The sequence below is a fragment of the Thamnophis sirtalis genome, unplaced genomic scaffold, assembly GCF_051295495.1.
Source record: "Thamnophis sirtalis isolate CommonGarterSnake01/CBP01778 unplaced genomic scaffold, rThaSir2_p1.2 scaffold_1, whole genome shotgun sequence".
Lineage (NCBI taxonomy): Eukaryota > Metazoa > Chordata > Lepidosauria > Squamata > Natricidae > Thamnophis > Thamnophis sirtalis.
Window position 1 is genome coordinate 163,225,337 of NW_028261381.1, and position 27,494 is coordinate 163,252,830.

The 27,494-nt window shown below is 45.6% G+C and overlaps 1 protein-coding gene across 7 annotated transcripts in view; it reads left to right on the forward strand.

Moving 5' to 3' along the window:
* PALM (paralemmin) overlaps nt 1-27,494 on the forward strand; it is a 102,132-nt gene that overhangs the window by 41,186 nt on the left and 33,452 nt on the right. For 6 of the 7 annotated variants that reach the window (XM_087702337.1, XM_087702352.1, XM_087702357.1 and 3 more), the window contains exons 2-3: nt 782-830; nt 26,209-26,289. In XM_087702337.1, coding sequence (XP_087558463.1) covers nt 782-830; nt 26,209-26,289 — 130 coding nt within the window. Of the gene's footprint in view, nt 1-781; nt 831-21,984; nt 22,247-26,208; nt 26,290-27,494 lie in introns of those variants that run through there. The other variant, XM_087702365.1, reaches the window with a different exon arrangement.

Below are 27,494 nucleotides of genomic sequence, written 5' to 3' on the forward strand. Positions count from 1 at the left end.
ATTATGTTTGAGACTAGTGATAGCTTTTCAGCATGCTAACTTCCTATTTAATTGTTTCATTATCATTAAAAGAATGGGCCAAGAAAGGAACCCTCCTGGCTTCTCGGGCTGCAAAGAAGGCAGCGGGAGATTTGTGCTTTCAGGCTTGTAAGATTTTATTAATGAAGCCTTACAATGAAATAGAATTAGCTCGTCTGGTCATGCTTCCTGTCTGGTCTACCTGGGAAGACTGACGTCAAGATTGCAAGTCTGAAAATGCAAATCTGCTACTGTTACTTATTGAGACTGGAGCAGTAGGCTCCACCAAGGTCCTCCATTCCCGCGGGAGAATAATCAAAGCTGATTGGCTGAGCCATCTGACAGCTCCCTATAAAAGGGCTAGCTGTCAGATAGGCCAGTGCTGGATGTGTAAATAGTTGTCTAATAAAAAGCTGTTTATTGCCTGAGTCAATGATCCAATCCAACAGGCACTGCCTCCTTTACAGCCTGAGAAGCTAGGGAGGGTCCCTTCTGAACCTCCTTCGCCACCCATTATGCTGCTGTGGGCTGTACCCTCTCTTATCTGGCTGTTCCCTAGCCAGCATTTCTTCCCCCATCCCTCAAGGTCTTCCTCACATGCCATTACAGTATGCTGTAAAACAAGAGTTATGCATTCATCACAGAAAGTTGGAGGAAAGCCTACCTTGAAGTGTAGGCAGATACAACTTTGGAAGACATGTGGGGGTGGGAAGAATCCGGAGTCAGTAGGTGAATTCTCCATCTGTTTCTGTTTTTCTTTCAGGATCATCGAAACAAGCACGATTCATCAGGAGAGGCTCCAGGCTATAGCGGTAAGTTGCTCTTGCATTGAATCATATTTGCACCGGCTTGTAATTATATCCTCCACATTTGCTTAATACTCAGTGCTAAGTACTTTCAGAACTTTTATGTTTTTGAAACAAGTAAAGTGTTACACCAGAGCTCTGAGCAGCTCTATTAGGTACCGTATTTTTCGGTGTATAAGACACATCTTTTTTCCTCAAAAAAGGGGCTGAAAATCTGGGTGCATCTTATACATCGAATACAGCATTTTTTGCCTCCCGAAGCCCTGCCCCTTCACCAAAATGGCCGTGCATACCCTTATGGAGGCGTTCAGAGAGCTCCTGGGGGCTGGGGAGGGCAGAAATGAGAAAAAAAGGGCCATTTTTGCCCCCTACCCCCAGCAGCACTCTATAAGCCTCCATAAGGCTATGCATCAGTAGTGGGTTTCAAATTTTTTTGGAACCTACTCTGTGGGTGTGGCCTCCTTTGTGGGAGTGGCTTGCCGGCCATGTGACCTGGTGGGAGTGGCTTGCTGGCCATGTGTTTTCTTTCTTTCTCTCTCTCTCTCTCTTCCCTTCCTTTTGTCTCTCTGTCCCTTTTTTCTTTTTTTCTTTCATCTCTCTCTCACTCTTTTTCTTCTTTCTTTCTTTCTTTCTTTCTTTCTTTCTTTCTTTCTTTCTTTCTTTCTTTCTTTCTTTCTTTCTTTCTTTCTTTCTTCCTTCCTTCCTTCCTTCCTCTCTCTCTCTCTCTCTCTCTCTCTCTCTCTCTCTCTCTCTCTCTCTCTCTCTCTCTCTCTCTCTCTGTCAGTCTGTGTGTGTGTGGGGGCAGTGGTGGGTTTCAAAAATTTTTGGAACCTCTTCTGTAGGTGTGGCCTGCTTTCCGGGTCCACTGGTGGAACCTCTTCTAACCGGTTCGGTAGATTTGACGAACCGGTTCTACCGAATAGGTGCGAACTGGTAGGAACCCACCTCTGCTATGCATGCAATTTTTTTGACAAAAATGGGCCCGTTTTCTGCTGGTTGTTGCCTCCCTGGAGCACTCTGCAACCCCACTCCCTTTTTACAAAAATGGGCCCGTTTTCACGAAAAACGGGCCGTTTTTGGGAGGTTTGCAGAGTGCAAAAACTTTTTTTTCCTTTTTGGAAAGCTCTTTAACTAAATGATGAGAATTACATTGATCAAGCAGAACAAAGTCTTAGGTGCTGCAGATTGTCAGCGATTTCCTTCTCCAGCACATGGATAAATACACCTGGAAACTTTATCTACCTATCTACTCTCTCCCCCCCACCTACCTACTGTATTTCTTTCTCTCTCTCCCTCCCTCTCTCCCTCTACCTACCTACCTATCTACTCTCTCTCTCTCCCTACCTACCTACTGTATTTCTCTCTCTTTCTCTTTCTCTCCCTCTCTATCCCTTTATCTACCTACCTACTTTTTTTTAAAAAAATGCCTCTTCAAAACCTTGGTGTGTCTTATACTCCGGTGCATCTTATACTCTGAAAAATATGATACGTATTAGCATCCTGATGACTCAACTTTGGTTGAATGATAGGATAAACTTAGATAAACTTACATAAGAAAACCTTTATTGTCATTTTTTACGATGAGTGCACTGGCGCTCCTTAAAAATGAAATTCTGTTGCGTGCTCTCAAAAGAAAGTATATATCTACCCATACAGATATATAACACACATATATTTATATACATTTATATACATGTGTGTGTGTGTTGTGGCCTGTCAGCCACCAGCTCCTCCACAAGCTGACTCAGATGAGGAGGAAGTGGCGTGGGAGTCAGGGTCAACATCAAGGCAATCTGAGAGCTCCAAGGGGGATGAGGGAATGTGTGTGTGTGAGAGAGAGAGGGGGGGAGGGAGGGAGGGAGGAAGAGGCAGAGAGAGAGAGAGGCAGAGCCTGGACTGTCCATCAGTCTTCAGATGGAGAGTCAACTGCCCCTAGGTCTGGAGGTGGCTGATAAGGAAGAGGAGGAACAGCTGGGTCCAATGCCTGACTTGAAGAGAGGAGAGCAGTGGTGGAAAGAGGAAACTTGAGATGTCATAAGGTTGATGCTATATGGAACAAAATTGTGACTGAATCTGGATGTTCTGCTTCACATACCACAAAGCCCTCTCCCAGAAGGTAACAAGGAGAACAGGTCATGAAGAGGATGTTTAGCGTCCCAGACAATCCTGCGGACCCTGATCAAGTAACGCTTATATGCCATGTCCCGGATAGAAGGAAGTGAACTACCAATGATCTTTTCTGCCATCCTCACCACTCTGCACCGTCTTCCTGTCTGAAGCAATAATGCTACCAAGCCAGACAGTAACGCAATATGACAGGATGCTCTCGATTGTCCCTCTATAACAGGGGTGTCAAACTCCATTTCATTGAGGGCTGCATCAGGGTTATGTTTGACCTCTGGGGGGGGCGGCGGAGGGTGGCCAGGGGGCGTGTCCAGCTAGACATCACTAGTGTCAGGGGCACCTGTGGGGGCTCGAGCGCTGTGCCAGCAAAAACAGGCTCCCAAGCTCCATTTCCGACTGCTCTGTAGAAAGTGATAAGGACAGGAGAAGGAAGCTGAATTTTTCTCATGTGACGAAGAAAGTGCAGGTGCTGCTATGCCAGCAACAGTGTCTCACTGTTGAGCGGTCAGTGTCTCGCGGTTGAGTGACCTTTCCACCAGTAAGAGCTGTGGAATGAGTTCCTGAGTGTGCAGTTTGGATAGCCTGAAGCACCAAGATGGCAGGGCACTAATATTATACTTGTGGAGTCAATTGACATCACTTCATCCCCAGAAAAAAAAATGAAATAAACTTCAAACTGGAAGGCGGGGTACATTAAAACAAGGCTTTAATTATTCTTTGCCAATGAAAAAACATGCCAGGAGGCTGTCTCGTTGTTCTGTCGAACTAATAATTGTCAATTATGGACAGAAAAGAAGCTGGCTGGAGGATTGATCTGTATATTGACAGCAAGCAGGGAAGATGTGCAGTTTGTAGCAACTGAGCATGCCCAGTACCATTGCTACATAAGTACCATGCTGCAGCAGGGTCAAATGAAGGAGGAACTTGTGCGGTGATGTCAGTGATGTGTAGAGTTTTCCATAACTTGTTGGGTTTTGCTGCAAGATATTTTGGTGTTAGATATTGTGTATTAATGATGAGGTCAATGTAGGAGAAGATCAGGCAGAGCTGGGAGGTGGAGTTAAACGCATCATAAATTTAGAATCTTTGTGTTGCCACAAGAGATCCAAATCCAGCCCCCGCCCCACCCTTGAATTCCGTTCAGCTTTATCAAGTGCCAATTTAATGCTGGCCAGTAGTTGACGAGTTTTGTGCATAGGCTTGAATATATCTTTTATGTTGCAACTTACACATGGTTCTGATTCTTTGTGCTGGACATTAGGCCTCCTAAAACACCCACCTCAAGGGACATCGTGGCTCAGTGGCTAAGACGCTGAGCTTGTCGATCAAAAGGTCGGCATTTCAGTGGTTCGAATCCCTGGTGTCACATAACGGAGTGATCTCCCGTCACTTGTCCCAACTTCTGCCAACCTAGCAGTTTGAAAGCATGTAAAAATGCAAGTAGAAAAATAGGAACCACCATTGGTGGGAAGGCAACAGCGTTCTGTGGGCCTTCGGTGTTTAGTCATGCCGGCCACATGACCACAGAGACGTCTTCGGATAGCTCTGGCTCTTCGGCTTTGAAACAGAGATGAGCATCGCTCCCTAGAGCCGGAAACGGCTAGCACGTATGTGCAGGGGAACCTTTACCTTTTTAAAAAGACCCGCCTCAAGTCATACAGTGTATGTTTCCCTGTACCCTTTTCAAGAATAGTGACTTAGGTCTGAAGAGTTTTGAACTCCAAAATTGCTCTCTGGGAAAATCCAGAAACATAGCCCACCCCCACCCCCCATTATAGGACTCTTCCAACAATTCCATGAAAATGGTACCCATTTGATCAAAATGGCTTCCACGCCTGTCGGTTATTATTGGAAAGCAGTTTAGAGTCCTGGTGTTGTTTGTGTTTCTGTATGTGAGAGAGAAAGGGGGGGAGAGGGGGAGAGAGACACAGAGACAGTGAGGGGAGAGAGAGAGAGAGAGAGAGAGAGAGGGAGGGAGGGAGGGAGGGAGGGGGGAACGAGCAAGCGAGCGAGAGAGACAGAGATCAAATTATGAAGGGAATGATTATCAGAGTCCTTCAGGCTTAATTCCAAAGCTGCAGATCCGTTGCCTGCCTTTCCCGGGATCAATAGATGCTGCTGTTTGAAAAACAAACAGGTTTGTAACCAACAAAGCAAAGATTCATTCTGACTAGAAAGAAGAGGATGCAAACTCTGCTTACAACCAGCCTGCGCAAAGTTTGTTTGTTTCAGAGTGCACTGGGTCCCATTCCTTGAGGTCCACAGACGTAGTTTCTAAATTATTCCACTTTTTTTTCCTGCACCTCATGTATCGAGTCTGATGCTAAATGCTGCCCTTACAGAAATATTCGGGTCAAAAGGAATAGGTTCATATAAGGGCCATGTAGGCAATCAAGATAGGGAAGCGGTGGCTCAGTGGCTAAGACGCCGAGCTTGTCAATCAGAAAGGTTGGCAGTTCGAATCCCTTGCGCCGCGTAATGGAGTGAGCTCCCGTTACGTGTCCCAGCTTCTGCCAGCCTAGCAGTTTGAGAGCATGTAAAAAGATGCAAATAGAAAAATAGGAACCACCTTTGGTGGGACGGTAACAGTGTTCTGTGCACCTTCGGCCTTTAGTCATGCCGGCCACATGACCATGGAATTGTCATCAGACAGCACTGTCTCTTTCTCTTCCTCTTTGAAACGGAGATGAGCACCGCCCCCTAGAGTCGGGAACGACTAGCACATATGTGCAAGGGGAACCTTTACTTTTAGACAATCAAGGGATAAGAAACTACAAGTCGTCCTCAATTTACAATCAGTTGTTTAGTTACTATTTGAAGTCACAACAGTAGTGAAAACAGTGACTTAAAACCAATCCTCACACTTTACAACTGTCGCATTTCCCCTGTGGGTCACGTGATCAGAGTTTGGATGCTTGGCAACTGGCATGTATTTACATCAATTGTGGCATCCTGGGGTCATGTGATTCCCATTTCCAACTTTCCCAGCTGGCTTCCCACACACAAAAAGCAGTTGAAAAACACACTTGAAAACAGCCCCCAAAATGGCCTGAAAGCGGCCCAAAAATGGCCTGAAGAAAGCCCAAAAATGACCTGAAAGCTGCCTGAAAAATGGCTTTAAAACAGCCCCAAAATGGCCTGAGAGTGGCCGAAAAAAATGGCCTGAAAATGGCCTGAAAGCACCCCCCCAAAATGGCCTGAAAATGGCCTGAAAGCGCCCCTAAAAAACGGCCTGAAAGCTGCCTGAAAAATGGCTTGAAAACAGCCCCAAAATGGCCTGAAATTGACCCGAAAAACGGCCTGAAAGCAGCCTGAAAAATGGCCCGAAAAATGGCCAAAAAAGGCCAAAAACCAGGCATGTGCATGCCAGCAAGCTGGACCTCGGGTTTCTGGTGCACCACGCGTGTTCATGCACGTGTGTTGTGGTTTGGGCACTCGGTGCCAAAAAGGTTCACCACTATTGTTATAGACGTTTCATTAGGTAAATATCATCAGTGCTAGAAGGCAGTGGGGTTGCTCCCCAAACCACTTCTACGTCACATCTGGAAGAGATGCATGCAAGGAAACAACCAAGCTCAGAGAGCATTAAGGACCCACAAATAATGACTTAATTCTGGCACGTGGACAGTATAGGTGCTCCAACGTTTGAGTTCCTACAGTTCATTTGATCTCACCATTCCTGTATCCACATTACTGTTATGTAAGTATCTATGCAACACAATGAAACAGACTTCAGCATGGTCATTTGTGGGATTACATTTGGATTCTTCCTATGTAGCATTCTGCAGGTGCATGTTAGTAGAATGGCACAACTGGACAAAGAACAGTATAATGTATCCGACTCAGGACTGTATGGCCTTGCTGTGTTTTATTGGAGTACATATATACACCATTAATGAGAAAAACAGAACTTTAGTTAAGAAATGAAAGCACATCTGTATGTTTGGCAACAAATACAGGGGAAAAAATGCATTGATTTCATCAGGAAAAACAGTCAGATGACTTTGATGTCCCAAGTCCAGATAAATTTTGAAAAGGAGAATTTTTGGAAACAAATCTCTCCTTTTTTTAAAAAAAATTTTTTAGTTGGTTGAGTATTTCACTTGATTTTCCTAAATGGTACCAAATGCACATTTTTTTTCCAACCCAAAGATCTAGTGATTCAGCTCACTTTGAATAGGACAATTTCAAAAATGATTGTGCCAAGGAGATGAAGCAAAGGCTGGCATGGGCTCCCCAACCATCTCCAACCTCAGTCGTTTTAGTGCTTTGGAGATCAACAGAGGCTGTTACCAGGGGGCCCTTGGGAGTGAGCCACAGCATCCGGCTGATGTTGTAACTTCGCCGACTTCTAAAGGCAAGGAAGAAAAGGGTCTATGTAAGGGAACAGAAAAGGGTGTTATTGTGCAGAGAGTCTTGTTCAAGTGGAGAAGCAAGCGGGGGGAGGGGAGGTCAGCTACCATCCTGACTTTGCTTGTGCTTGCACAGTAATGCTTTCAGGGTGATGATCTTCTCTGAAATGCCTAGAAAGCTGCAGTATGCAGCAATGGAGTGTGTAGGTATGTGTGAATGGATGGAAGGAAGGTGTTCCCAAGAGTCTTCCCAAGAGACTGAAGCAAACTCCCTTGTCCGGACACAAAACCCTTTTATTAATTTGCTGTGAATTCTGCTCATTCACATCCAGCAAAGTCTTTCAAGGGAAGATGTACAGTCACAGACCTGATCTGGCTTGGAGAGCTGACAGGCCGATATCTGCAAAACTTGGCAAGGAGTCTCGGAGAGTCACGAACCAATTAATCGAACTAATTGTCTCCTGCAAACTCCACTCCCCTTTCGCTGCTCTTTTTTTTCCTCTGGGAGGGGCCATTCATCGTCCACCTGTGGCCTTACTCCCAAGTCGCCCCCTGTTCTTTAGCTGCTCCCATCGTCTGGCCACTCTGCGTATGCGCACACTGGGAACCGGCTCCAGCTGTTCGTCTGCCTCATTGATGTCTGACTCTGAAGGCAGCTGATAACTGGCATACAGCTCTGGCCCCCTCTCTGCCTCCGACACAGAGCCCTCATCAGAGACTTCCCCAGATTCCAGGACTGGCCCATATTCCTCCCCAACCTCCTCACTGTCCGAATCTGCTGCCAGCTCTGCTGGCTGCTGGTGGGCCACAACAGAAGGAAGGAAGAACAGTCAAAGTGGATCATAGATACATGGATGGGTGAATGGATGAATGGATCTGCAGACATACAAGTAAGCAGAAAGAAACTGGTGGCAACACTTCCCATCTCTGGAGCTGAGCTGGAATAAGTGCCAAATAAATGGAATATGTACAGGTAGCTCTCAAGTTATGTCTATAATAGGAACCAGAACATTTATCTTAAGCAGTTCAGTCATTAAGAGAGGTATAAGGTGACTGTATCCAATTTTATTACATTTTTTTGTTATGGTCATTAAGCAAATCACATGGTTGCCCATTGATTTTGCTTGTCAAAAGCTGACTGGGAATGACTCACAAATGGCAATCATTTGGCCCTGGGATACTGCAACCGTTGTAAATACATGCCACTTGCCAAGCGCCCAAATAGCAATTATATGGCAATGGAGACATAAGTCTGAGAATTGGTTGTAACTCACTTTTTAAAGTGCTGTTGTACCTTTCAATCAGGGGTGGGTTTCAACCGGTTCGCGGCGGTCCCTGCGAACCGGTTGGTCGCCGAACCCGAAAGTAAGTAACTTCCGGGAACTGCGAAAGGCGCGCCCGCCCGCCCGCGGTCCTTACCAGGTTTTGACGAGTTCTGCGCTTCCACGCATGCGCAAGACGCATACAGCGCCTGCACGATCGTCCAGGAGCAGCTGGAGCGTCGCGCAGACACTAGTACGCATGTGTGCACTGCGCGCGTGCATGAGGACGCCGCCGGCCCCGTTCCAACCAAACCGGTCGGAACGGGGCGAGAAACCCACCACTGCTTTCAATAGTCGCTAAACAAATGGTTGTAAACCAAGGACAACCTGTATCCTAGTGTGGAAATCATAGGAATCATTCTTTTTCATGAATGCGAAGACTCTGGATGTGTTTCCCCAGAGAGGTTGATTTGTTTTGCAAACATTCCATCAAAAGAGCTGCGGTGGCGCAGTGGTTAGAATGCAGTACTGCAGGCTAATTCTGCTGGCTGCCTGCAATTTGGCAGTTCGAATCTCACCAGGCTCAAGGTTGACTCAGCCTTCCATCCCTTCCGAGGTGGGTAAAATGAGGACCCAGATTGTTGGGGGCAACAGGCTGATTCTGTAAACCACTTAGAGAGGGCTGTAAAAGCACTATGAAGCGGTATATAAGTCTAAGTGCTATTGCTATTTAAGCTACAAAGTTTGATTAAATGTGGATCAAATATAACAATACAATTAATAACAGGAAGAGGGGGAGGCAGAGTACCAGCCATCTGCCCAAACCCACATCCCAACAGGGGGCTTACCACCAACCTTCATAGACCCTGTTTTTGTCACTCCTCCAATTTTTGGATTGCCACTTTCTCAGTGTGAGTGCCTAATGACAACGGCCAAGAGAAAGAGCTACTATTTGCTTCGATTTCCCTCCATGGGCAGGAAACATGGCTGGGCCCAAAGATACAGGGTGAACCTCTGGAGCAGTGTTTCTCCACCTTGAACTTTGAAATGTGGGGACTTCAACTCCCAGAATTCCTCAGCTGCCTGGGAAATTATGGGAGCTGAAGTCCCCACATCCCGAAGTTGTCAAGGTGTAGAAACAGTGCTCTGAAGGGTGCTTCTCTAGCAATAATTTTGCCCCCAAAGCTGGAGTCTGGCAATGATAATAGGAATAGCTTAGGGAAGGGGCAGTGTTGAGGCCATGTGCCTCAGTGGCATCAATCTTCTGGGGTCTGGATAAATCACCGTTCTGTTTTAGATCACCCCTCTCCCTTTTGGCATTGTGCTTCTGTGACTGAAGAGTCTTCCTCTGGATGCTGTGTTCCTTTTCCCTGAAAGCGGCTGGTTTACACAGATTTCCAAAACAAAGAGGGCGTTATTTTGGCTCAAAGAACAGATGATTTGTGGCAGGGAGGGGAGGAGAACAGAAATATGACAGTCTTCCTCTAAATTATGAATGACTTAGAAGTGAGATTCTGTCTCCGTCTTCTTCCCCTCCCTTTGCAAATAGAGTAGTTGCAATTATGGGCTTCAGAATGCCTTCAATGCACAAGTGTTTTGATTTGATTTTTGATTTTTTTGATTTTATTGAGGATTTATATGCCGCCCTTTTCCCTGAGGGGACTCAGGGCGGCTTACAACAATGAGGGGAGGGAGTGCAAGACAAAACTTAAAAGAAAAAGAATCGTGAATAAAAGAAAATTATCCGTAAAAACACAACATTCACTCAACATTCGGGCGGGGTGAGAGTAATCCTATCCCCAGGCCTGACGGGACAGCCAGATCTTGAGGGCTGTGCGGAAGGCCTGGACTGTGGTGAGGGTACGAATCTCCACGGGGAGGTTGTTCCATAATGTCGGAGCTGCAACTGAGAAGGCTCTCCTCCGCGTAGTCGCCAGTCGGCACTGACTGGCGGATGGAATTCGGAGGAGGCCTACTCTGTGCGATCTGATGGGACGCAGGAGGTAATTGGCAGGAGGCGGTCTCTCAAATAGTCAGATCCACTACCATGGAGTGCTTTATAGGTGGTAAGTAAGACCTTGAAGTGCACCCGACGATCAACAGGTAGCCAGCGCAGCTCACGGAGGATTGGTGTTATATGGGCGAACCGTGGTGCGCCCATGATCACTCGCGCGGCCGCGTTCTGAACTAGCTGAAGTCGCCGGATGCTCTTCAAGGGCAGCCCCATGTAGAGCACATTGCAGTATTCCAGCCTAGGGATCACAAGGGCACGAGTGACTGTTGTGAGAGCCTCCCGGTTCAGGTAGGGCCGCAACTGGCGCACCAGGCGAACCTGGGCAAATGCCCCCCTGGTCACAGCCGACAAGTGGTGGTCAAAACTCAGCTGTGGATCCAGGAGGACTCCCAAGTTGCGGACCCTGTCTGAGGGGTATAAATTTTGCCCCCCCAGCCTGATTGGTGGAACGTTAGCCAAATTTTTGGGAGGAAAACACAACAGCCACTCGGTCTTTTCCGGGTTGAGTACCAGTTTGTTAGCTCTCATCCAGTCTTTAACAGCCTCAAGGCCCCGGTTCATCACGTCCACCGCTTCATTGAGTTGGCACGGGGCGGACAGATACAACTGCGTATCGTCCGCATATTGATGGTACTTAATCCCGTGCCTCCGAATGATCTCGCCCAGCGGTTTCATGTATATGTTGAATAGCAGGGGGGACAGAACCGAGCCCTGCGGCACCCCATAGGTTAGGGGCCTCGGGGACGATCTCTCCCTCCCCACCAACACCGACTGCGACCTGTCCGAGAGGTAGGAGGAGAACCACTGTAAAACAGTGCCGCCCACCCCCACCTCCCGCAGTCGTCGCAGAAGGATACCATGGTCGATGGTATCGAAAGCCGCTGAGAGGTCGAGGAGAACCAGGATGGACGCGTAGCCTCCATCTCTGGCTCTCCAGAGATCATCGGTCAATGCGACCAAAGCGGTTTCAGTGCTGTAACCGGGCCTGAAGCCGGACTGGATTCAGTCCTGAAGCCGGACTGAAGCCCATTAAGGATGGCTACGAGAATTGGTTGGAATTGGAATTGACAATTGGGTAGGAATTGGAATTGACTATTGGGTAGGAACTGGAATTGTCTATTGAGTAGAAATTGGAATTGATCATTAGGTAGAAATTGGAATTGATGATTGGGTAAGGATTGGAATTGATTATCAGGTAAAAATGGGAATTGATGATCAGTAAGCATGAGCTTAAATGGACTCCAGAGGATGGTAGAGGACAGGAAGGCCTGGAGGAATGTTGTCCATTGTGTTGCGATGGGTTGGACATGACTTCGCAACTAACAACAACAAAAAAGGTAGAAATTGGAATTGATGATTGGGTAGGAATTGGAATTGACTATTGGATAAGAAATGGAATTAAATTGATTTTTGGATAGGAGCTGGAATTGACTATTGGGAAGGAATTGACATTAATGACTATTAGATTGGAACTGGAATTGACCATTATCAAGAGAAGGCTAAGGGGAGACATGGCAGCAGTCTTTCAGTACTCGAAGGGCTGACTAAGAAAAAAGGTGGGGATTTAATTTGCATAGCTCCTGAATGTAGGGCAAGAACCAGTGGGTGGAAGCTCTACAGAAGAAGATTCAAATTCAAACTAAGGTGAAATATCCTGGTTATGAGAGCGATTAGGCAGTGGAGCAACCTACCTCCTGGAGCCGTGGGATCCTACCACTGGAGGTTTTCAGTTGGACAGTCCTCTCCAATGTTATGTGCCTGTATTCTGTATTCTATGAGTATTATGTTGCTCTTGATCATATCTTTCTTCTAGCAGTTAGTCAGTCCCTGTTCTACATGCAGAAACTCCCATCTTCTAGCCCAGCAACCATTACATAAACAGACATATAGCAACCTTCTTATCTTAAATCTGTATTGTGCTTTATAAAAGCATCACAACTGATAATGTACGTTCGTGTGTGTGTGTGTGTGTGTGTGTGTGTGTGTGTGTGTGTGCTTGCGCGCACACCTTTGAATCAGTGGTGACTCCCGGGGACTGCCTGGACAAGTCCATTTAATTTTCTTGGCAACATTTTCAAAAGTGGGTTTGCCTTTTGCCTTCTTCCTAGGACTGAGAGAGGGTGACTGGGTCTAAGTCACTCACCTGGTTTTATGCCCTAGGCAGGACTAGAATTCATGGTTAGTCCTCAATTTACAACCATTTGTTTCGTGTCCATCAAAAGTTACAACGGCACTGAAAAAAAAAGATTTACGATTGGTTCTTGCACTTAACAACTGTTGTAACATGCCCACGGTTGTGTGATCAGAATTTGGGTGCTTGGCAACTGGTATGTACTGTCCCAAAGGTGCTTTTTTCAGGAGGCAACTGGACTTCCTTGTTTTTTCTTTGAAGATGTTTCGCTTCTCATCCAAGAAGCTTCTTCAGCTCTGACAGGATGGTGGGAGAATGGAAGGTTTTATATTCCTTGCAGAATCCTTCCATTCTCCCACTATCCTGTCAGAGCTGAAGAAGCTTCTTGGATGAGAAGCGAAACGTCTTCCAAGAAAAAAATAAGGAAGTCCAGTTGCCTCATGAAAAAGCACCTTTTAGAGAGCCGAGGTGGCGCAGTGGTTAAATGCAGCACTGCAGGCCACTTCAGCTGACTGCTATCTGCAGTTCGGCGGTTCAAATCTCACCGGCTCAAGGTTGACTCAGCCTTCCATCCTTCCGAGGTGGGTGAAATGAGGACCCAGACTGTGGGGGCAATATGCTGACTCTGTAAACCGCTTAGAGAGGGCTGAAAGCCCTATGAAGTGGTATATAAGTCTAACTGCTATTGCTATTGATTTTGGACAACCGTGACCTGGATGATTGAGAATCTTCATAGACTTTGATATGTACTGTATTTATAAAGTTTGCAGCAATATTTACAACTTTCTCATGCAATAGGGGAAGCCAGATTTTCTTAATGACCTGAGACTTGATGGACCAGTAATGGTGATTCTAATGGCTTCATCTACTGCCAAGGAAGCTGCTGGGTTCCGTTGCAACACACTTCTAGGAACCATAGTCCTGTGAGTTTCTCTGATCTCAAATCACTGGAATGGGAAAAATAATAACTTGAGATCACGAGGATTAAATCAGTTATAAGAGGTGGTATTCAGCCGGTTCGGACCGGTTCATCAGGATGGATAGTGGAAATCGCAGGTGGGCCTGCCCACCTGCCCCAGCTCTGTGTTTATGCAGGTTTTCAAGCCGTGCACATGCAGGCAATCTGCATGTGTGATCAAAGAAGGATAAGCGCATGCAGGGCTAGTGCGAGAGAAGCGTGTGTGCTCACATTTGCGAACCGGTAGGGAAAGTAAGTGAATACCACCCCTGGTTGTGACCAATACATGTCCAATGGTTATTTCAGGATAACCTTGCTTTATATAAACACCTATATTTAACACTTAGACACTTGGAGATGAGCCAGTAATTAAATGTATCATCACTGGTATTTGCATAACATTTGAAAAGGCTTTACTTGGGCTGCATTCACAGAAGACAGACTGAGCTGTAAAACAACTACACATGGTTAACACTTAACCAGGGCACACCAGGGAAATGCAGCACCTGGATATTTAACTCGCCTAATTAAAGCATCTCAGCCTTGCATTTGCTTTTCATGTCAGTCATTATAGCTCTGTGACCTGCATATTCTTTTCAGGGCTGACAGTCTTTGAACCTGCTTGAAAACAATATTTTTTTTTAAAAAAAGGATTCATTTACATTGAACTAAAAATAAACATCTTTGATACCATCTTTCTCCGGCTTTACCAAGAGCCGAGGTGACGCAGTGTTTGGGGGGCAGTAGTGCAGGCCACTTCAGCTGACTGTTATCTGCAGTTCGGCGGTTCAAATCTCACCGGCTCAAGGTTGACTCAGCCTTCCATCCTTCCGAGGTGGGTGAAATGAGGACCCAGACTGTGGGGGCAATATGCTGACTCTGTAAACCGCTTAGAGAGGGCTGAAAGCCCTATGAAGCGGTATATAAGTCTAACTGCTATTGCTATTACCACTATGTATCATATTTCATCAAAAATAAGACGGGGTCTTATTTTCTTTTGACCCCCCCCCCCCCAAAATAAGCGCTTGGCCTTATTTTCAGGGAGATCTTATTATTTTTAGGGTGCAGGAGGTGGCGAGTGTGGTGACCTCATGGCTGCTGCTGTGTTGCAATATTTTCAGGGAGGGCTTATTTTTGGAGGAGGGCTTATTTTAGCATATGCACTCAAAAGCCCGATTGGGCTTATTATCCAGGGAGGCCTTATTTTCGGGTAATGCAGGTAGTCTTCGACTTACGACTACAATTGAGCCCAAACTTCCTGTTGCTAAGTTTTGGCCCATTTTACGACCTTTCTTGCCACACTTGTTAAGTGAATCACTGCCGTTGTTAAGTTAGTAACACGGCTGTGCACTGAATCAGGCTTCCCCATTGACTTGGCTTGTCAGAAGGTCGCAAAAGGGGATCACGTAACCCCGGGACACTGCAACCGTCATAAATATGAGTCAGTTGCCAAGCATGTGAATTTGGATTACGGGACCATGAGGATGTTTAATGGGCTTAAGTGTGAAACATGGTCATATTAGTCATTTTTCAGAGCCATTGTAACATCGAATGGTCACTAAATGAACTATTGTAAGTCGAGGACTACCTGTACCATTTGAAAGTCACAGAGGAGTGCTTACAACCACTATTAGAACCAGAATATCTGTAGCTAAGCAAGATGGTTGTTAAATGAGTCACATCCATTTTTATGACCTTTTTTGCCATGGTGGCTAAGTGAATCAATGCAGTTGTTAAGTGAATCTCATTAGGCAAACCTAATTAGGAAGCCACAGAGGGGTGCTGTGTTCTTGGGGAGACCATAGCCGGTCACAAGCCCGGATAAATGGGGAGTGTTGGTTCCCGTGGCGACGGAACCGTGAAACAAGCTGAGAACCCAATGGCAGGACAACACACGGATAAACAACTCTGTAATCCGTGACGTTCTGCCCCTGGCCTTCACAATGCAACGGTCACTGCCTTGTGGACGTTGACATTTACGAAGATTAAGTCCAAGTAAGTCCATCACAAGTGGAATCAGAATATTCATTGCTAAGTAAGGAATTTTGATTGTGTAACCCTGGAGCTGCTGTGACAATTGTAAGCGGGATTGCTTACAATTGCAAATAACTTTTTTCAGTGTTGTTGTAATTTCACAACATTGTTGTGGCCTGCCAGCATCCAGCAGAGCTGGCAGCAGATTCGGACAGTGAGGGGGTTGGGGAAGAACATGGACCAGTCCTGGAGTCTGGGGAAAGCTCTGATGAGGGCTCTGTGTCGGAGGCAGAGAGGGGGCCAGAGCCGTATGCCAGTTATCAGCTGCCTTCAGAGTCAGACATCAGTGAGGCAGACGAACAGCTGGAGCCTGTTCCCGGTGTGCACATGTGCAGAGTGGCCAGATGAAGGGAACAACTAAAGAGCAGGGGTCGACTTGGGAGTAAAGCCACATAGTGAATGGCCCCTCCCATAGGGAATGAAGAGGAGCGAAAGGGGAGTGGAGTTTGCAGAAGACAATTAGTTTGCTTAATTGGTTCGTGACTCTCCCAGACTCCTTGCCAAGTTTTGCAGATATTGGCCTGTCAGTACTCCAAGCCAGAGAAGGTCTATGACTATGAGAGCCGAGGTGGCGCAGTGGTTAGGGTGCAGTACTGCAGGCCACTTCAGCTGACTGTTATCTGCAGTTCAGCGGTTCTAATCTCACCGGCTCAAGGTTGACTCAGCCTTCCATCCTTGCGAGGTGGGTGAAATGAGGACCCAGACTGGGGGGGTGATATGCTGACTCTGTAAACCGCTTAGAGAGGGCTGAAAGCCCTATGAAGCGGTATATAAGTCTAACTGCTATTGCTATTGCTATTGCTATAAATCCTCCCTTTGCTGGATGTGAGCAGAATTCACCGTAAATTATAAAAGGTTTTTTTTGTCGGGACAAGGAGTTTGCTTCATGCTCTTGGGAAGCTTGGGTCAGAACAACCGTTGCTAAATAAATGGTTGTAAGTGAAGGACTGGCCTGTAGTATGCACACACTTGAAAATTGTTAGGCGAATTTTTATTTCACCCTCCTGCAAAGCGTGTAGTAAAAGGTAGTTGGTTTTGACCGTCCTTACTCCTCTTGTCGCTGTCGTAGCTGACAGGTTGATCTGGCTTTAAATGGGTCCTTGTTGCAGTCCCCACTCCTCCTGCTCTACGTTTTGGCAGAGGGCCTGCGCTTTAGTGCCTCCTCCCTGCTGGTTGCCAGCGCCCAACCACTGTTCCTCACTTGATGCAGGGGCCCCCGCACAAAGGAGGGGATTGTTTTAAAGCTATCCTGCTAAGGAGCAAAACAAGGCTAAGGACAGGGTGAAACAGCTTGGACAAAAGAGCATCGGCTCCCTTCCAGTCTCAGGAGGAAGCAAATGAAGCGCAAGGAGGCCTCCTTTGAAATCTGGAGAAGTTCATGGTGGACAGAAGTGATCTTTGCCAATGTGTGTGTGTGTGTGAGAGAGAGAGAGGGAGGCGAAGGAGGTGGGTGGGTGGGGCGTGCTTGAACCCAGGCCAAGAAAGCAATGTGAGGAAGCATCTCAGTCTAGCTCCTCCTTAATTCCCATGAAGATATAGGTGAGGAGGTAAGTGCATTCAGATTTTAAAGATTTTATTACTATAAAAGAGTAAAGATTCTCCTCGCACATATGTGCTAGTCGTTCCCGACTGTAGAGGGCGGTGCTGATCTCCGTTTCAAAGCCAAAGAGCCAGCGCTGTCTGAAGACGTCTCTATGGTCATGTGGCCGGCAAGACTGAACGCCGAAGGCTCACGGAACGCTGTTTACCTTCCCACCAAAAATGGTCCCTATTTTTCTACTTGCATTTTTTACGTGCTTTCGAACGGCTAGGTAGGCAGAAGCTGGGACAAGTAACGGGAGCTCCCTCCATTATGCGGCACTAGGGATTCAAACCGCCGAACTGCCAACCTTTCTGATCGACAAGCTTAGTGTCTTAGCCACTGAGCCACTGCATCCCTGTCTATTACTGTATCTTTACAATAAAAGTAACCTTGACCAACAGGGCCTTAGTTTCCTGGTCTAGTCTATCTTGAAGGGCTGACATTAATCTTGCAAGTCTCAACATGCTTTCCCTCTCCCTCTTTTTATCTTCATTTTCATGAGGGATCTCAGATGTTTACTCACTTTATTTTTTGGTCCAGGCTCAGGACCCACTTATCTGACTGTTGGCTTGGTACCCGGTCTTCCACCTGTACTTCAAAGCCATTCCCTCTGACCTCTATATTGCCTGTTAGGGGAAATAAGACCTCTATGTTACTGCTATATTCTGCTCTTTTCCATCAACTTACCTCTGGGTGTTTTGATTTTTTTTTTTTTTGCAGCTAAGTCTAGCTAGCCATTCCCAAGTCAGCACCCTCATGTAAGTGGCATTGAAAGCCAACCTTGTTCTCCGGGCCTTACAATGTGCATTTGCTGGATATAAATTCTTCTGACCCAGGCTTCCTTAAAAAGCAAGAAGCAGAGTCTTGGTCCCAGCAAAACCCCTTTTATTTACATGACTGTGAATTCCTTTCATTCAAAGTCAGCAGGGCTTAGCTTATTCCTCTTTCAGAGGAATGTTTATCAACACGAACCTTAACTCATTTGGAGGGCTGCCAGATAACTAGTTTCCAAACGTAGGGCAAGGCAAAACTTGGCACAGAGTCCCTTATAGTGACAAACAGAACTTTCCACTCTTGAAATGTCTGAAGGAACGAATTGTTTCGTTTGCAAAAGCCCCCTCCCCATTCGCTCCTCTTCTGTTTCCTATGGGAGGGGCCAATCACCTTCAAGGTGTGGCTTTACTCCTAAGTCAACCCTGCTTTCTTAGTTGCTCTTGTTCTTCTGGCAGCTCTGCGCATGCGCACACTGGGAACAGGCTCCAGCTGTTCCTCTGCCTCACTGCTATCTAGCTCCCTCTCTGCCTCTGACGCAGAGCCCTTGTCTGAGCTTTCCTCAGCCCTCAGGACTGGACCATGTTCCTCCCCAACCTCCTCACTGGCGGCCGGGAGACCACAACATAAATTTAGCCCCCTGGGATTATATTTCTAGCTACCCACTGGCACTGCCAAGGGTATTGCCAAAACCCCTCTTTCCATCCCATATGTTTTGAATGGAACAGCAATCAGAGGGATTTTGATATGTGCAACATGATTTAGCGGAGTATCTCAGGGCCAAGAAGTATACTCCAATGATAAACAAACAATAAAAGTGGAGGTCATCTCTGAGCTTGGTTGTTTGTTGTAGATCTATCTATCAGTACTAGTGGGGGTTGGGTTTGTTGTTCCTTCCTTATACAGATAGGCCTCAACTTTCAACTATTTGTTTAGTAGCAATAGCAATAGCAATAGCAGTTAGACTTATATACCACTTCATAGGGCTTTCAGCCCTCTCTAAGCGGTTTACAGAGTCAGCATATTGCCCCCAACAACAATCCAGGTCCTCATTTCACCCACCTTGGAAGGATGGAAGGCTGAGTCAACCTTGAGCCGGTGAGATTAGAACCGCTGAACTGCAGATAACAGTCATCTGAAGTGGCCTGCAGTACTGCACCCTAACCACTGCGCCACCTCGGCTCAGTGACCGTTTTAGATTACAGCAGCACTGAAAAAGTGACTTATGACCGTTTTCATAATTACGACCATTGCAGCATTGCCCCATAACCGCATGATCAAAATTTGGGTGCTTCGCAACTGGCAGGTATTTACGACGGTCGCACTGTCCTGGGGTCATGTGATCACCATTTGTAACCTTCCCAGCTGGCTTCCAACAAGCAAAATTAATGGGAGAAACAAGATGTGCTTAATGACCGTATGATTCACTGAACAGCTGCAGCGATTCATTTAACAACTGTAGCAAAAAAATAGGCACAACTTACTGAACAACTGCCTGGCTTAACAACAGAAATGTATGGCTTAATTGTGGTCGTAAAGCGAGGATTACCAGTGTACAGTGGCTTGCCCTGCCAGTATTGGTGGAGGTATGATTTTCTCCTTGGTAATTCTTCAATTTGTTGCAATTAACACCAGTCAAAGTTAATACATTATGTGGATGCACCTGCTATGTTTTTATCAGGTGTTTTATGGGAACATAACTGTGAATTTGAAAAAGAATGTTTGAATCTTGACCATATGTTTTAATAAATAAATATTTCTGAAAGAAATATTGTAGTTTAGCTGGCACTGACCGAATCACTCAGCATCTATAGAAAACACAATCATGTAATTTTTGGTGGAAGCCATTGACACAGCTGGTCGAGGGCTCATTCACACATCTGTATCCACACTTCCGTTGCTCAGCATTTAATGACTGGCTGAACTGACCCTCCACTAAAACATTGTGGAGTCTCCCAGGCACTTGCCCTGATGTTGTCACCTAGTCGGGTAATGCAATGTCTGCATGCAAAGAACCAAATTCAGAGAACACCAAGGACTCTGCAGTTCAAACAAATGCATTCTCTTCTATTCAAGCAGCAATACAGAAATCATAGCAGCCAGCTGAAAATTGCCAACCATTTCCCAATAACAAGAGATTTAACATCCTGATCCTGTCATGAGATACATTGAGCTGGGCAACAGAAGATGCCAATATGCATCAAGCTCTCACTATATAAACTGCAAGAGGTTATTGTCTTGCACTGCTTATAACGCCTATATGGTCCTTCAGCAAGAAAACCAAGCCCTTGATAACAATCCCTTATTATTTGCCTTGGGGGAGAGAGATTCCGGCCCTGTTCCAGCTCAGTGCATTTCCTGATTTACTTCATGTTCGATTTCCCTTTTGAAAATAAGGACAAATGTGTGTCCTGCAAAAGAATAGCAGCCTCTGTCTGTCTTCCCTCGGAGGAAAAGGGCCCCGAGTTTTCCATCCACACTAATTAAATTAAAATTCCATTCGGAAAAGCATAGAAATATGTGTGAACTGGCTGGAAGCACAATAAGGGGGAAAAAAGTAGGAGAAAGTTAAAAAAGAGAGAAAGAAATATGTAAAGATAAATATATCATCGTTATTTCTCTCATTTTTTTCTGTTTCGTTTACTCTCATTTTCTCTCTGTTCTGTTTTATTTATTTATTCGATTTCTATTCTAATTCAATTTGTATTTGTTCTTATTATTCTTAATATGTTGAAACTTCTATTTAATTATATATTATTAAATATATTATAAAATATATTATAGGATGTATTGGTTCCGCCAACCAATGGATCAGATCCATTTTGAGTGCTGCGTTCAGATGTGGACACTAGATTACAGAAAGGGCAGTGATGTCTGTCTGTCTGTCTGTCTGTCTGTCTGTCTGTAAGGTGACCAGACGTCCCGCTTTTGGCGGGACAGTCACGATTTTGCACAATTTGTCCCGCGTCCTGTGGCGTTTTTAAAAAGTCCCGATTTTTTTAAAGAAAAAATTAATCACCCCCCCCCCGGTCAATGGTGTCCCTCTTTACCAATGTTAAAATCTGGTCACCTTATCTATCTATCTATCTATCTATCCATCCATCCATCCATCCATCCATCCATCCATCCATCCATCCAGGGGTGGGCTTCAGCAATGGGTTCTCTGCCCGGTTGCTGGGTTGGCATGGCCATGGTGGGCGTGGCCTAGTCGGCCTCCTGCACCACGGTGGGGAGATGTTTTTGCCTTCCCCAGACTCTGGAGGCTTTCCTGAGCCTCTGGGAGGGCAACAACTGTCTCCCTGGGCACTAGAGGCCTTCCAGGAGGCCCATTTCCCCCCTCCCTGAGCCTCCATGCAGCCCTGCACATCCATCCATCCATCCATCCATCCATCCACCCACCCACCCACCCACCCACCCACCCACCGATCTATCTATCTATCTATCTATCTATCTATCTATCTATCTATCTATCTATCTATCTATCTATCTATCTATCTATCTATCTATCTATCTATCTATCTATCTAGTGCCCATAACTGAATGCAGCACATTTAATCTTGACTCTTTGTTCCTGTAAGATAGCATTCTCCTTTTTAGCAGCTGCATCACTCTGCGGGCTCCTAATTAAATGCTTGGATGGAAGATACCAGAAAATCCCAGGGCAGTAGCCTGGACTGAGAGATTTAAAAAAAAAAAAACCCCTCAAAGGAGGTAATGTCATGGATGTGTCATGGAAGTCATCAGGAGTTGGCCTGTTGCTTGAAAGTTGGCCTTTGCTTTATGCTTTCTTCTTTTTTCACGACTGCAATTTTCATGCGGTTTCATTATTATCCTCTTTGGTTTAGCAACACTTGCGGGGGGGGTGAAGGATTGACTGACTGATGCGGATAGAAACGCTTGAGGAGGATTGTTCTCAGTGGCCACATGAGCTGTTTTGTCATTTTAGATTGCAGGACATGGAATAATCGATTTAAATTAGAGATGGGTGGATTCCAGCTGAATAGTTCTAATGCTAGGTTCCCCTTCTCTAGTTGTGTTGAAGCAAAGGCTGAATCAGTATATGTCAGGGTTGTGCAAATGTGGATTTCTGCGTTGAGTCGAGGGGCGGATTCCGTAGCCTTAATGGTCTGGTCCGAGGCTATAATTTGTGATGAAGGCAGTGCTGAAGCATCTTCAGAGGACTTTTGGAAAAAGGTAGGCCACATTGGTTGATTCATCCATTACCCCGAATGATCCATTTTGCTCCTGAGAGCACTTTTCCCCGGCTGCTTGAATGTGTTTTCCTCTAGTTCTCCATTTGACAGAAAATTGTGCCGGCCTAATTTGCATTGCCCTAAAAACTGAGCTCTAATCTATCCCAGCAATCAGGCTGGTTCTGTCCTTGCAGCTTTACCAGGGTACGATTTAAGGACAGTTATCAATGACTTCCCTGTTTTATTTTCTGTCTCATCCAGCTGGTGGTGGTGGTGGGGGAAATGCTACCAACTGTTCTCTTGAGTAGACAACGGGGTGGGGTGAGTCTACATGGGTGAGTGGGAGCCTGGGAGAAAGACTTACTTACAGTTGTAAGTCAATGACGGTCATAAAGCAGGGTATCGTGACTGACCCGATTTCATCACCTTTTTTCAGTGGTCACTAAACAAATGGAGCAGTCATTAAGTGAACGTCAAAGCCCATTGTTTGCCATGGGCTGTTTTTTTTGTTACAGGGAACCAGAAGTAAATGCCATTTCCAGCCAAAATGTTGTAAATTGCAATCATATGACTGTGGGATGCTGCAAATGGCCAATGCAGACCTGTTGCCAAATATCCAAAATGTGACCGTATGGGGAGGGTGGCCATCTGAACTTCAGAACTGGGTCATAAATACTTTTGGGTAAGGTCCATTGTAACTGGATGGTCATAAGTCAAGGACTCCCTGAACTTTTCAAGTTACCCAGGCGACAGGTTGCTGGCATGGAGGTCCTTTATGCTTGGTCACTCTCGCAGGCTGTTTCTGAACACGGGGGTCTGCTGGTCTTCTGAAAGACCTCTAACTAAGTCTGTGTCCCAAAATATTCCCGGTTAGGAAGGGTGAAGTGGGAGACAGCTTCTGGGTTGGTGGTGGAGGTTTGGTAAGATGCATCGGGGTCAGAAGTGGTATTCAGCCAGTTCTGACAGGTTCTGGAGAACTGGTAGTGGAAATTTTGAGTAGTTCGGAGAACCGGCAAATAGGCTGGCCCCGCCCCTGCTGCCTCCCAGCTGATCTCCTTTTGTTGCCCTGAACAGGAGAACGGAGCTGGAAAGCAAGTTGGTGGGGTGGGGAGAGAATGGGGATTTTGCAGTATCTTTCCCCTGCCACGCCCACAAAGCCACGCCCACAGAACCGACAGTAAAAAAAATTGAATTCCATCACTGATTGGGGTGTTCTCTTCCGCTTTATGCCTCCAATTGTATCTCTGATCTGGAAATTGGCAGAACTCTGATCAGTTTTATGCCAGCTTCCAAATTCTGCAAATCAGTCAATGTTGCAATAGAATAATACATTCTGGGAGGGAGGGAGGGTGGCCAGCAGCACCCAGAAATCTCCTATAGAGCACACAAAATGATGATGGAGTAGGCACATTGGCCCCACTGTCCCCCCCCCTCCAACAATGATAAAAACAGTACAAAGCGCAGCTATACAAAAGTTGCAGAAGCAGCAGAAAACCTGCAGTGCCCTCATTTGGGACAACAAGCAAAACACAGGAGGCAGAAGCCAGTTCTCTTTCCCGATTGAAATCGCTTTTTCTATGCAGAGGGTGCGAGTCTGTTTTTTTTAAACGCAGAGCCTACTGCTCTTCCAAAAGGCCACAATTAAACACATGTTTAAAACCATCCCAGTGTTCTTCCACTGGACCCATTCATACAAGGAGTTCACCTAAGGTCAGGGTGGCACTTTGCAGAGTCAGCCAACTGGACAGAAGGTGGCCAGTGGGAGGTCCAAATCCCAACCCCTGGCTGTACCATCACCATCATTGTGATTGAGTCATCATCAATGTTCAAGTAGCAAGTCTTGTGCTGGGGGGGAGAACAGGAAAGACATTACTTTTTAAACCAGAACAGCTCACGTTGGATGCAGTCTACCTTTGAGGTGGGCTGGGGATGAGATGAAGCCTGCATCATGAGGATTTGTGCCCTCCAAAAATACTTATTCAGGGTGTCTTGTGCCATGAGGATGAAGTCCAGCATCATTTCCTTTGTCTCCTTGGTGTTCTTCAGCCAGTTCTCCCTTCGATTGGATGGATTGAGCATTAAGTCTCCAGCTCAACATATACAAGAGCCAACCAGTGCCATCTTATGGAGCTAAATGTTTCTAGGAAGACTGTAAGCTCATTTTGATCCTTATTCAAGACTCTTATAGGGTGGATTATTCCCTCCATAGACGGTTCTGCCATCTTGTCTATCAGTTCTGAAAATTAATCGCAGGAGACTCAGTAGAATGGAGAAATTTCATGCCATCGTGTTTCATGGGGCCTGACATCTAAAAAATTACATGCAATCATTGGACAATCTATGCAGTTTTTGGAGAAACATCATTATAGAATTCTTCATTGGCCAAGTGTGATTGGACATACAAGGGATTTGTCTTTGATGGATACACTCTCAGTGTACATAAAGAAAAATAAAATAGAATATATTCATCGAGAATCATAAGATACAACACTTCATGATAGTCATAAGTTACTAATAAGCAATCAAATCATACTAGGAAACAAATAAAACTATAAATTGTAAAGATACAAGCAACATGGTTATAGCCAAAAGTGGGAAGAGATAGGTACTAGCAAGGATGCGAAGTATAATAGTAATACAGTCTTAGTAAATAATTTGACAGTGTTGTGGGAATTAGTTGTTTAGTAGAGTGATGGCATTCAAGGGGGAAAATGTTCTTGTGTCAAGTTGTTCTGGTGTGCAATGCTCTATAGTGTTGTTTGAGGGGAGAAGTTGAAACATTTTATGTCCAGGATGTGAGGGGTGTGTAGATATTTTCACAGCCCTCTTTTTGACTCGTGCAACATACAGATCCTCAATGGAAGGCAGGTTGGTAGCAATTGGTTTTTTTCTGCAGTTCTAATTATCCATTAAAGTCTGTGTACAATGGCGGTAATCTGAATTTGGAGCCACAAAATAACTTCTGCCCTGGATTTTTACCAAAGTTTTAATCCGAAAACCAGATCCAGGCTATACAATCAACAGACCACCAGTCCAATAAAGTCAGATTCTATAAACAACCCGAGAAATGTCTTCTTAATGACACTAAGTGTACTTAATGCCTCTGGTGAGTAATCCCAACAGGCTTGTTATCCCATCAACTTGGCATAGAATTATCCGGAAGCTTAAGGCCACACTTGGAATGCTGTGTCCAATTCTGGTCACCAAAATGCAAAAATGGATGCTGAGACCCTAGAAAGACTGCAGAGAAGAGCAACAAAGATGATAAAGGGACTGTAAGCTAAACCATATGAAGAACAGCTGCGGGAACTAAAAACATTTCGCCTAAAAAAGAGAAGTCTTAGGGCTGACATGACCGCCATCTTCCAGAACGTGAAGGCCTGGGGTCCCATCTAGCCCTATGATTCTAAGTTCTGGAAGCCTCTTTCTTTTCTGTCTTTTTTTTTTAATTAAAAACTTGCTCTAGGGTGTTCTGGAGAAAAATGGGTTTTTCTTTTAAAACTATTATCTTCTACCAGGGAACAGAAGACGCTTCAATGAACAGCACTGAAGTGCATTGGAGCACAAGATGGATTTACTTGTTTTCTAGAAATAACAGGTGGTATCATTGCTTGATTTGATATTTAGTTGTTTGGCACACATTTAAAGAAGCTGCCAGAAATAAGCATTATTGGTCAAGACCATTTAATTTTAGTGGATCTCTTTTATATCAAGACATCCAAGGAAATTGGCATAAGGTCCTCGCTTAACTAAATCACTTAAAATAAGGACCAAATATTCCCCTTCCCGAAGGATATCTTCCCCTTCTTTGGACCACCATTCCCAAAGCTGTCAATACAGGGGAAATTGTAGGAGAGGGGAGTTTAAGGCTCTGTGCAGCCTTTTAACATCTAACATTGGTTTTTCTCTTGGGGACCCGATGTTTAATTCTCATTCCTTTCCCTCTTCTCTCCGGGACTGCAGGAAAAGAGAAAACGCCAAACGGAGATTGAAAACAAACGGCGACAATTAGAAGATGACAGGCGCCAGTTACAGCACTTAAAGGTATTTGAGGGGTTTCCAAGCTCCTAATTTCAAAAAAAAGAAATTTGTTTTATTTATTTATTTTTATTTGTATCCTCCTTCTATTTGCACCACAATTTGAGGTGATTTGGGCTGAGAGTGTGTGACTGGACCAACGTCACCCAGCTGGCTTTCATGACTAAGTTGAGACTAGTACTCTCAGTGTCCTGGTGATTGGCCAAAAGTCACCCATCTGGTTTCCATGGCTATGGTGGGACTAGAACTCACAGTTTCTACTTTCTAACCTGGTAGAGAATTTTGGATACAGGAAAAGTGTGCTTTGAGCCACACTGGCTCAGTGGCTAAGATGCTTAGCTTGTCAATCAGAAAGGTCAGCAGTTCAGCGGTTTGAATCCCTAGTGCTGCGTTAAGGTGGGCTAAGAGGAGGGAGCAGGGAGCAGATGAGAGTCCAGGAGCATTCCTTCGAAGGTTGCTTGAGGCTTATGAGTTGTATACTCAGATGGACCCGAGGGCTCCAGAGAATGGGAGGAACTTTTCGAAATCAAATTATAGATGATTTAACTTCGTTAATTGCTGCAGACGAAGAACGCTATCCCAATCAGTTTCCATATATAGATCAGTGGGGAGACGCTGTAGCAGGACAGGATTGGGGCCAAATCAATGTGCCCATTGCGGATCTGAAGGTCATTGGCAGAGAGAGTGTCCAAAAAGGTTGACTCTTAGAGGACGTGGAGTGTTTAGGGGCCCGCCCGGGCGACGCCCGTTGGGACGTAACATGGTAGGTCGTGGAATGCCTGGGCAAGGGATGATGAGCCGAGGAGGGCCACCCAGACATCCAGGTCATGGATGGGGATCGCAACCGGCTCAGGGTCAAGGAGGAAGAGGTTTTAATGCTCAAGTAAATGCAGGAGTAGAGGGAATTGGATTGGCAGGAATCGGTTGGTCAGATTGACGGGGACCTGGCTTGGAGCAGACTCCCCCCGAGCCAATGGTTACTCTGAATATTGGGGGTCAACAGACTACCTTTTTAGTAGACACAGGGGCTGGACGATCGGTGATAAATAACCCAATAACTACTCCTGGTCCATACCAAATTCAAGTACAAGGGGTGTCTGGACAAGTTGTAGGACATCAAGTCTTGAAACCAGTCACCTGTACTTTTAAGGGCTCTGAAATTCAACATGTGTTCCTGTATATACCCGAATGTCCTGTCCCATTGTTAGGAA